This window comes from Panulirus ornatus, chromosome 66 (assembly GCF_036320965.1).
Source record: "Panulirus ornatus isolate Po-2019 chromosome 66, ASM3632096v1, whole genome shotgun sequence".
Lineage (NCBI taxonomy): Eukaryota > Metazoa > Arthropoda > Malacostraca > Decapoda > Palinuridae > Panulirus > Panulirus ornatus.
The window spans coordinates 2,701,364-2,712,958 of record NC_092289.1 but is presented as its reverse complement, the minus strand read 5'-3'; the positions used below and the strand labels follow the sequence as shown (position 1 = coordinate 2,712,958).

The 11,595-nt window shown below is 40.2% G+C and overlaps 1 protein-coding gene across 1 annotated transcript in view; it reads left to right on the top strand.

Annotated features, from left to right (window-relative positions):
• The first annotated feature begins 3,649 nt into the window (after positions 1 to 3,649).
• The window catches only part of LOC139746957 (putative pre-mRNA-splicing factor ATP-dependent RNA helicase PRP1), a 53,873-nt gene continuing 45,927 nt past the window's right edge, over positions 3,650 to 11,595 (top strand). The window contains exon 1 of the mRNA XM_071658655.1: positions 3,650 to 3,799. Coding sequence (XP_071514756.1) covers positions 3,753 to 3,799 — 47 coding nt within the window. The 5' untranslated portion in view covers positions 3,650 to 3,752. The remainder of the gene's footprint in view (positions 3,800 to 11,595) is intronic.

Sequence of the window (11,595 nt, the reverse complement as noted above, 5' to 3'; positions counted from 1 at the left end):
GTGGGAAGTATTCTTTCTCTCCTATCCCCAGGGAAATATATATGTGTGTATATATATATATATATATATATATATATATATATATATATATATATATATATATATATATATATATATATATATATATATATATATATATATATATATATATATATATATGGGAAAGGATCACAATTTTTGCTCGTGATCAAGTATATTCCTAAGAGTCGTCGGGGAAAATGAAACACGATAAGTGTTCCATTTTCCCCGTGGATTCTTAGGAATATATTTTGAAGGTTTGTTGAATGTCTTTGATGATAGAGTGGCAGATATAGGGTATTTTGGTCGAGGTGATGTGCAAAGTGAGAGGGGAAGGGAGAATGATTTGGTAAACAGAGAAGAGGTAGTAAAAGCTTTGCGGAAGATGAAAGACGGCAAGGCAGCGGGTCTGGATGGTATTGCCGTGGAATTTATTAAAATAAAGGGGTGACTGTATTGTTGACTGGTTGTTAAGGTTATTTAATGTATGTATGACTCATGGTGAGGTGCCTGAGGATTGGCGGAATGCGTGCATAGTGCCATTGTACAAAGGCAAGGGGGATAAGAGTGAGTGCTCAAATTACAGAGGTATAAGTTTGTTGAGTATTCCTGGGAAATTATATGGGAGGGTATTGATTGAGAGGGTGAAGGCATGTACAGAGCATCAGATTGGGGAAGAGCAGTGTGGTTTCAGAAGTGGTAGAGGATGTGTGGATCAGGTGTTTGCTTTGAAGAATGTATGTGAGAAATACTTAGAAAAGCAAATGGATTTGTATGTAGCATTTATGGATCTGGAGAAGGCATATGATAGAGTTGATAGAGATGCTCTGTGGAAGGTATTAAGAATATATGGTGTGGGAGGAATGTTGTTAGAAGCAGTGAAAAGTTTTCATTGAGGATGTAAGGCATATGTACGTGTAGGAAGAGAGGAAAGTGATTGGTTATCAGTGAATGTTCGTTTGCGGCAGGGTTGCGTGATGTCTCCATGGTTGTTTAATTTGTTTATGGATGGCGTTGTTAGGGAGGTGAATGCAAGAGTTTTGGAAAGAGGGGCAAGTATGCAGTCTGTTGTAGATGAGAGAGCTTGGGAAGTGAGTCAGTTGATGTTCGCTAATGATACATCGCTGGTGGCTGATTCATGTGAGAAACTGCAGAGGCTAGTGACTGAGTTTGGTAAAGTGTGTGAAAGAAGAAAGCTGAGAGTAAGTGTGAATAAGAGCAAGGTTATTAGGTACAGTAGGGTTGAGGGACAAGTCAATTGGGAGGTAAGTTTGAATGGAGAAAAAACTGGAGGAAGTGAAGTGCTTTAGATATCTGGAAGTGGATTTGGCAGGGGATGGAACCATGGACGCGGAAGTGAATCATAGGGTGGGGAAGGGGGCGAAAGTTCTGGGAGCGTTGAAGAATGTGTAAAAGTTGAGAACATCATCTCAGAAAGCAGAAATGGGTATGTTTGAATGAATAGTGGTTCCAGCAATGATATATGGTTGCGAGGCGCGGGCTATAGATAGAGTTGTGCGGAGGAGGGTGGATGTGCTGGAAATGAGATGTTTGAGGATAATATGTGGTGTACGGTGGTTTGAGCGAGTAAGTAATGAAAGGGTAAGAGAGATGTGTGGTGGTAAAAAGAGTGTGGTTGAGAGAGCAGAAGAGGGTGTTTTGAAATGGTTTGGTCACATGGAGAGAATGAGTAAGGAAAGATTGACCGAGAGGATATATGTGTCAGAGGTTGAGGGAACGAGAAGTGAGAGACCAAATTGGAGGTGGAAAGATGGAGTGAAAAAGATTTTGAGTGATCGGGGCCTGAATATGCAGGAGGGTGAAAGGCGTGCAAGGAATAGAGTGAATTGGAACAATGTGGTATATCGGGGTCGACGTGCTGTCAATGGACTGAATCAGGGCATGTGAAGCGTCTGGGGTAAACCATGGGAAGTTATGTGGAGCCTGGATGTGGAAAGGGAGCTGTGGTTTCGGAGCGTTATACATGACAGCTAGAGACTGAGTGTGAACAAATGTGGCCTTTGTTGTCTTTTCCTAGCGCTACCTCGCGCACATGCGGGGGGAGGGGGTTGGTCTTTCATCATGTGGTGGGGTGGCGACGGGGATGAATGAGGGCAGAAGTATGAATCATGTACATGTGTATATATGTATATGTCTGTGTATATGTATATATATATATATATATATATATATATATATATATATATATATATATATATATATATATATATGTATACGTTGAGATGTATAGGTATGTATATGTGCGTGTGTGGACGTGTATGTATATACATGTGTATGTGGGTGGGTTGGGCCAATCTTTCGTCTGTTTCCTTGCACTACCTCGCTAAAGCGGGAGACAGCGACAAAGCAAAATAATAATGATAAATATATATATATATATATATATATATATATATATATATATATATATATATATATATATATATATATATATATTTCTTTCATACTATTCGCCATTTCCCGCGTTAGCGAGGTAGCGTTCAGAACAGAGGATTGGGCCTTTTGAGGGAATATTCTCACCTGGCTCCCTTCTCTGTTCCTTCTTTTGGAAAATTAAAAAAATGAGAGGGGAGGATTTCCAGCCCCCCCCCCCCCGCTCCCTTCCCTTTTAGTCGCCTTCTACGACATGCAGGGAATACATGGGAAGTATTTTTTTTTTTTTTTTTTTTTTTCCAAAAGAAGGAACAGAGAAGGGGGCCAGGTGAGGATATTCCCTCAAAGGCCCAGTCCTCTGTTCTTAGTGCTACCTCGCTAATGCGGGAAATGGCGAATAGTATGAAAAAAAAAAAAATATATATATATATATATAATGAATAGTTATTAAATATCTTTTTCATCCTAGAAGACACGACTCTTATCAGGGAATATCATTATTTGGGTAGCAATCGCCTTAAATTTCTTGTTGCAATTTAATGATTAATCAAGAACAAACTGTTTTAAATGTTAGCATTAAGATGATTGACACATTTCGCCTTCTATGTTCTTAGCTGTAATCTTAATCGTGAAATATAGTTTGGTGTGTGTGTGTGTGTGTACAGTTTGAGAGAAGTTATGTAAATGAGTTCCGTCTCTAAATTTATGCATCATGTAATCCTATAAAATTATCTATGATTTAAACTTCATCCTGCAAACTTGTTTGTGACGTCCCCCCCTACGATTTCTTGATAAGTTGGTTCCATGTGTTGATAACAACTGTTGCTGTAGACGGATTTCATAACAGTTTCTGTCAACTTGTGGCTCAGTTCCCAGGCTCTGCTCCCGTCTTGCCTGGAATTCGTAATAACAGTATGCAAATATTTTGCTTGCATAGTTTGGCAAGGAATGACAAAAAAATATTCGGTAGTAATGTTTCTATACATGATTTTTAAACGTTTTTGAATAATATGTGTTGAAATTAGTCGAATTATTGATCAAAATATTGTGATATAATTATGGGGCTCCTTGACATCTTCTCTTAGTGTAAATATACTTATATATCTTTCGTAATTAATTTTATTTGCATTCAAATTTTATCATAGATTGTGTCTCTTGTATATCCCATCAATAATCTATAAATTATCTAATTGTTCCTACGTTCGTAATTCGGAATAAGAACCATCGTACAAGTTTAAACTTCCCTTGCGGCTTCTTGTGTATGGTGTTGTTCATCTCAAGGGTCCTCTGACATTTATTATTGTCACGTCCACATTGATTTACCCTGCTGAAGGAGAAGTATGTCAAAGCGAAAAATAGACATTGATCCATCCACACTCAAGAAAAGGTAATGTCATCTCAAAGTAATAAATGCGGCAAAAGGCCCTGATGAAGTTGATATTTCATTTCCTGTTTTTCCATTATTTTAACGCTTAATTAAACTCACCTGAGTTTTCACATGGCAGGGATATAAGATATCTAGTTCATATGTGAGTTTTTGAAGATGGAGAGCATTTTGGATGGGTGATATAATGGTAGGAAGATAATATGTGAAAGAATGAGGTTAAAGTGATGACACAATAATAGGCCGCCTTGATAACACAGTTTTGATGGCATAAGTTACTATATCGTCTCCTCGTCTCAGCTTATCGCTCATTTTCCCCTCATTGGTTTCCCAGAGTAATTAAGTAGATGCCAGGAAAGAAAAATCTATGGGTAGGGTGACATTCGCAGTTAATAAGCGCACTACCACCACTATCTCGGCCACAACGGGAAGGGCCTCGAAGTTCAGCGAAAACGTTGGATTGACTTATATCGAGCTTTATGTTCAGAGAAATTAATTCGATTTTCATGTTTGAAACAAAGCTATGGGCTGTGATACTAGAGTCTGAAACACTTTATATATTGTGATTACAGAAATGCTTATGGAGCATGATTTGAAGCATTATATATATATTGTAATTGCAGAGATGCTTATGGAGGATGATTTGAAGCATTATATATATATTGTAATTGCAGAGTTGCTTATGGAGGATGATTTGAAGCATTATATATATATTGTAATTACAGAAATGCTTATGGAGGATGATTTGAAGCATTATATATATATTGTAATTGCTGAGATGCTTATGGAGGATGATTTGAAGCATTATATATATATTGTAATTACAGAAATGCTTATGGAGCATGATTTGAAGCATTATATATATTGTGATTACAGAAATGCTTATGGAGCATGATTTGAAGCATAGTATTCTAAAAATTAATGTTATTAGTATCATACGATATTTAATCTGGGAAAATATGGAATTATTAGAGTAGAAGTAGATAATACCTTTGAAGGAATGAACAGGACCTATGATAACCTTACCTAACTTCATGACTAATCAAGATGTATCTTAAATATCACTAATGTAATTTTTGAAATTGGAAGATTTTCGGTTGGAAGACTCGAGCATTCTTAATTATTGTGTGCCATCATTGTGACTGTGAGGAATGAATTAAGAGTGCGAGAGTTTCCTTTTTATGCTGAGAACTTATTCTTTTATGTGAAATAACTTGTTGGTGGTGGGATTAGGAGGGATGGGCATTGTGTGGGGTTAGGGGATGATAAAATGGGTGAAGGTAGACATTTGAATTTTTTTTTAGGCATATTGGGCTTGGAAAAACTCCCCTTCCTCTGGCTTCCATTCAGCTTTTATCACTGCCCTTGTTCCTTTCATCAGAGGAAGTGTGGTAAGCTCTCCTTGTCATTCACTGATAGGTCTTTCTGGTCTCTACCTAGCTGCATCTCTAACACCCTCTGTCACTCTACCTTTCCTTTACTTTTCCTTTTTGACAGTACTATAGCCGTCTTTCCTGTCAACAGAGCAACTCTTTTTAGTTCCTGTTCCTCCTCAAACTCCACCTTGGATGACTTACATTCCTTCACCCCTGTTGCTCCTCTTACTTACTGATCCTATGCCTCTTCCTGTAATCTCTTTTCGGACTGCCTGAGAAATGCTTCTTTCTGTGGACACAAGCAAAGCTTATTATGGTCCTAATGGTATCCATCCCCATGTACTGAATTTTGCTCCTGTACTTGCTCATCTTTTCTTTTTCTGCTTAAAAACCAAAACTTTTCCTTCTTGGGGACATGCTTTGATACATCCCATCCCTAAGAAGGGTGACTGTTCTGGCCCCTCTAACTATCATCCTATTGCTTTGACATCTACCATTTCGAAAATCTCTGAATCCCTCCTCAACTCCCATATCCTTAAAACACCTCAAAAATCTCAGTCTTCTCTCTGATCATCGGTCTTCCGTAAGGGGAGATCCACCGGTGCTATTCTTTCCTAAGTAATGTCTGGTCATCATCCATGAGAGATGCTGGGGAGTCATATATATAGTTTCCCATGACATACTTAAGGGTTTTGATAGGATGTGGTATCAGGGTCTCATCTCCAAGCTCCCTCACTTTGCTCCTTGAAATCTAGCTTCCTCTCTGGCTGATCTACCTCTGTGTTTGTTGATGGATTAGCCTACCTCTTTTTCTCCATCAAGAGCAGTGTCCCTCAAAGTTCTGTCCTGTCCGTTACACTTTATTTTTTTTTTCCCAATACTTCCTCTCCTCCACAAATAATCCAATGCACTCATATGCTGACGACTCAGCACTACATTCATCCACATCCTTCAGTTCTGCTTTCTCTTCTGACTCAATCTGCGTCTTGTCTTGATGCAGCATCCTCAATAAACTCAGACTTGGACTGGATAACTCAATGGGGTACACAAAATCTCTTATTAAGTTTATTGCCTTCAAGACCCAATTTCTACCATTTCTTTATTGAAAACTCCTCACAACTCTTGTCTCTCCTCTGACAGTTCTGTAATTCCACCTCGTCTCAATTAACATACTTGGTATTACTGCAACATCCATTTTTTCTTGGAAATCCCACATTTCGGGAATAGCTACGTCTGCCTCAAAGAAACTGGATGTCCTGTTTAGATGTTGAAACTTCTGAACAGTTGCTCTGTTTATACAAGGGATTGATTTGTCCTTGTATGGAGTTCTCCTTGTACATTTAGGGTGGTTCTAGCTCTGTATCCTTACTTGACAGAGTTGAGTTGAAAGCAGTCCAACATAAACTGTCCCAGGCTAACTTCCAAACTTGACCCCCCTTGCCCTACGCTGCAATGCTGGTTCACTTTACTTCTTCTATAAGGTATTACTTTGTTTTTTGCTCCTAAGACCTGGCTCCTTGTGTGCCCCTACCACTAGCTAGACCAAGCGATACTTGGCAAGCTGCTGCGTCACATGATTATAGTGTGGCCATTGGTAACTTGAAGCTTTAGAACTCTCTACCCTCTCATGTCTTTCCCAGTAGCTATGACCTGGTACATTTCATAAGACAGGTCTTTCACTTCCTCAAAAATTCGTAACTACTTTCCTTGGTCTTTTCTTTTTGCATTTCATGATTCTCTGTATATTTCAATTTGGGCCTGGCTGTGTTGTCGACTTTTGTCCGTGACTGGGGCCTTCAGCATTGAAGAAAAATTATTATACTGTGAAAGGGGTTGGTGAGAGAGGAAGACCACCTGTGACAAGGAAATAGAGTGGTAGAATACTGGAGGGAGAGAAATGGTTGAAATATGTGTGGAATGGTGTATGTGAGGGATAAGTGGAGACTTGCTCTGGCCACCCCTTTGATGGGAGTGCCTGGAGGGACTAGGCATCAGAGATATGAATAGATAGATGCTCCTGGCCATGAGAAGAAAGATCATAAGAGGCAAGAATTTTGGGAGTAAGTGGAGTGAGTGTGTCGGTAATTTTGGTGGGTGATATGAATACGAAGGTGAGTAATGTGGCAGTTAAGGCTGTAGTTGATATGCAAGTGGTATACAGTATTATGAATGGAATTGGTATACAGCTTTTGGAATTTTGTGCTGTAAAATGACTGATTATTGGAAATACTTGGTTTGAAAGAGGGACACATGCAAATATATGTATGTGAGTAGAAAACATGGTCAGCAGGCAGTATTGGTTTTGATATTGATTGATATGCTTGTACAATAATAGACTTTTGAATGTAAATATGCAGAGAGGGGTAACTGGTGGAATTTCAGATTGCTGTCTTGTGAAGGCGAGATTGAAGATTTGTATAGTTCTAGAATAGGAAACAATGCTGGTGAGTGTAAGTGAATTGGGAAAAGAGATTTGTTAGAAGAAATACCAGGAGAGATTGAGCTTAGAATGGCAAAAGGTGAGAGTAAATGAACCAAGGGAATTGGATGAGGAATGGGAGATATTTAGGGAAGCAGTGCTGGCATGTGCAAGAGATGCATATGTCATGCGAAAGGTGGGAGGTGGGCATATTAGAATGGTTAGTGAGTGGCAGGATAAGGAAGTACAGTTGCAGGTGAAAGAGAAAAGAGAGGCATATGGGCACTGCTTACTCGGAAGGAGTGCAGATGATCGGAGAACGTACAAGAGAAAGCAGCTGGAGGTCAAGAGGAAGGTGCAGGGTTTGAAAAAGCAGGCAAATTAGAGTTGGGGTGAGTATCAGTAAACTTTATGGAGAATTAGATGATTTGGGAGGTTGAATATGTTTGAAAAACAGAACAAATAGGAACATTGCTGAAAGGGGCATAAGGGAAAGTTAGATGGAGTGAGTACTTTGAATGACTGTTGAATGTTGTTGTTGATAGGGTGGCAGATGTAGGTTGTTTTGTTAAGGATGGTATGCAAAAGTAACAGAGTCATGGAGAGTGGTTTGGTGGAGAGAGAAGAGATGGAGAAATCCTACTGTATGATGAAATGTGGCAAAGGGGCTGGAGCGGATGGTATTGCATTTGAATTTATTAGAAAAGAGTGAATTGGAGCAATATTGTATACAGGGGTTGATGTGCTGTCAGTGATCTGTACCAGGGCCTGTGAAGCATTCAGTTTAGACCATAGAAAGGTCTGTGTGGTAGGGTTGTGGAGAGGAAGCTTTGGTTTTAGAGCTTTACACATGACAGCTATGGAGTGGATGACAGTTGCAGCCTTTTTTCGTTTGTTCTAGTGCTACCTCATAAACACGGAAAATGGCGATCATGTATAAAAAAAAAAGATTTGATTAAGGAAAATGGCGATCATGTATAAAAAAAAAAAAAGATTTGATTAATTATGTATGTAAGGCATGTAAGGCATGTGTACGTGTAGGAAGAGAGGAAAGTGATTGGTTCTCAGTGAATGTAGGTTTGCGGCAGGGGTGTGTGATGTCTCCATGGTTGTTAATTTGTTTATGGATGGGGTTGTTAGGGAGGTGAATGCAAGAGTTTTGGAAAGAGGGGCAAGTATGCAGTCTGTTGTGGATGAGAGAGCTTGGGAAGTGAGTCAGTTGTTGTTCGCTGATGATACGGCGCTGGTGGCTGATTCATGTAAGAAACTGCAGAAGCTGGTGACTGAGTTTGGTAAAGTGTGTGAAAGAAGAAAGTTAAGAGTAAATGTGAATAAGAGCAAGGTTATTAGGTACAGTAGGGTTGAGGGTCAAGTCAACTGGGAGGTAAGTTTGAAAGGAGAAAAGCTGGAGGAAGTAAAGTGTTTTAGATATCTGGGAGTGGATCTGGCAGCGGATGGAACCATGGAAGCGGAAGTGAATCATAGGGTGGGGGAGGGGGCGAAAATTCTGGGAGCCTTGAAGAATGTTTGGAAGTCGAGAACATTATCTCGAAAAGCAAAAATGGGTATGTTTGAAGGAATAGTGGTTCCAACAATGTTGTATGGTTGCGAGGCGTGGGCTATGGATAGAGTTGTGCGCAGGAGGGTGGGTGTGCGGGAAATGAGATGTTTGAGGACAATATGTGGTGTGAGGTGGTTTGATCGAGTAAGTAATGTAAGGGTAAGAGAGATGTGTGGAAATAAAGAGTGTGGTTGAGAGAGCAGAAGAGGGTGTTTTGAAATGTTTGGTCACATGGAGAGAATGAGTGAGGAAAGATTGACCAAGAGGATATATGTGTCAGAGGTGGAGGGAACGAGGAGAGGTGAGAGACCAAATTGGAGGTGGAAAGATGGAGTGAAAAAGATTTTGAGTGATCGGGGCCTGAACATGCAGGAGGGTGAAAGGCGTGCAAGGAATAGAGTGAATTGGAACGATGTGGTATACCGGGGTCGACGTGCTGTCAATGGATTGAAGCAGGGCATGTGAAGCGTCTGGGGTAAACCATGCAAAGTGTGTGGGGCCTGGATGTGGAAAGGGAGCTGTGGTTTCGGTGCATTATTGCATGACAGCTAGAGACTGAGTGTGAACGAATGGGGCCTTTGGTGTTTTTCCTAGCGCTACCTCGCACACATGAGGGGGAGGGGGTTGTTATTCCATGTGTGGCAAGGTGGCGATGGGAACAAATAAAGGCAGACAGTATGAATTATGTACATGTGTATATATGTATATGTTTTTTTTTTTTTTTTTTTTATATTTGTCGCTGTCTCCCGCGTTTGCGAGGTAGCGCAAGGAAACAGACGAAAGAAATGGCCCAACCCCCCCCCCCCATACACATGTACATACACACGTCCACACACGCAAATATACATACCTACACAGCTTTCCATGGTTTACCCCGGACGCTTCACATGCCTTGATTCAATCCACTGACAGCACGTCAACCCCTGTATACCACATCGCTCCAATTCACTCTATTCCTTGCCCTCCTTTCACCCTCCTGCATGTTCAGGCCCCGATCACACAAAATCCTTTTCACTCCATCTTTCCACCTCCAATTTGGTCTCCCTCTTCTCCTCGTTCCCTCCACCTCCGACACATATATCCTCTTGGTCAATCTTTCCTCACTCATTCTCTCCATGTGCCCAAACCATTTCAAAACACCCTCTTCTGCTTTCTCAACCACGCTCTTTTTATTTCCACACATCTCTCTTACCCTTACGTTACTTACTCGATCAAACCACCTCACACCACACATTGTCCTCAAACATCTCATTTCCAGCACATCCATCCTCCTGCGCACAACTCTATCCATAGCCCACGCCTCGCAACCATACAACATTGTTGGAACCACTATTCCTTCAAACATACCCATTTTTGCTTTCCGGGATAATGTTCTCGACTTCCACACATTTTTTAAGGCTCCCAAAATTTTCGCCCCCTCCCCCACCCTATGATCCACTTCCGCTTCCATGGTTCCATCCGCTGACAGATCCACTCCCAGATATCTAAAACACTTCACTTCCTCCAGTTTTTCTCCATTCAAACTCACCTCCCATCCTGGGGATAGGGGATTAAGAATACTTCCCACGTATTCCCTGCGTGTCGTAGAAGGCAACTAAAAGGGGAGGGAGCGGGGGGCTGGAAATCCTCCCCTCTCTTTTTTTTAATTTTCCAAGAAAAGGAACAGAGGGGGCCAGGTGAGGATATTCCAAAAAAGGCCCAGTCCTCTGTTCTTAACGCTACCTCGCTAACACGGGAAATGGCGAATAGTTTAAAAGAAAAAAAAATAATTGATTAATTATGCAAGTGGCCACAGTATAGTGCAGATACCCCTGTAAAGAGTAAGACTTCACTTTTGTTGTGATGAGACATGCATTCTCTAGTAGTGTTTTGCAGTTCGAGCTGATTGCAAGGATATTCTACAACAGTCAGTAAGATACTTTTCTATAGAATCCAAGCAAATGGCTTTTTTTTTTTTTTTTGTCAGCTGTCCACATGATGGTCACTTTTCCATGAACATTAGAATATGGCAGGAATTCAAAGAGTCCTTCTTGTTTATTTTTTAGTCACTGGATTGTAACAAAACTACATTTGTTACTCTCAGTTGTTGTTCTTGAGTATTTTTACTCCACAGTTTTTCTCAAATTCAAAGGCCTGCACCCTTTACGAGAATGTAGAATTGATGAAGTAAGAGCTGCTACACCTAATGTACCATACTCTTTATCAACTCAAGACAGTGTAAGGAAGTCATTGGTGTCTTTTGTAATGTGTATTCTATCTACTAGAGTAGTAGGATTCATAAACTGAAATATAGACTCAAAATTTGTGATGATGCGTTTGGATTTACACTTACTTTGACATGCCCTTGTCAAGATGATGCTCACTTTATAATATGAAATAGGTAATGTTACAACTTCATTATAACAAAGTGTTTGAGGTAATTGCTACACCCATAGGGCAAATG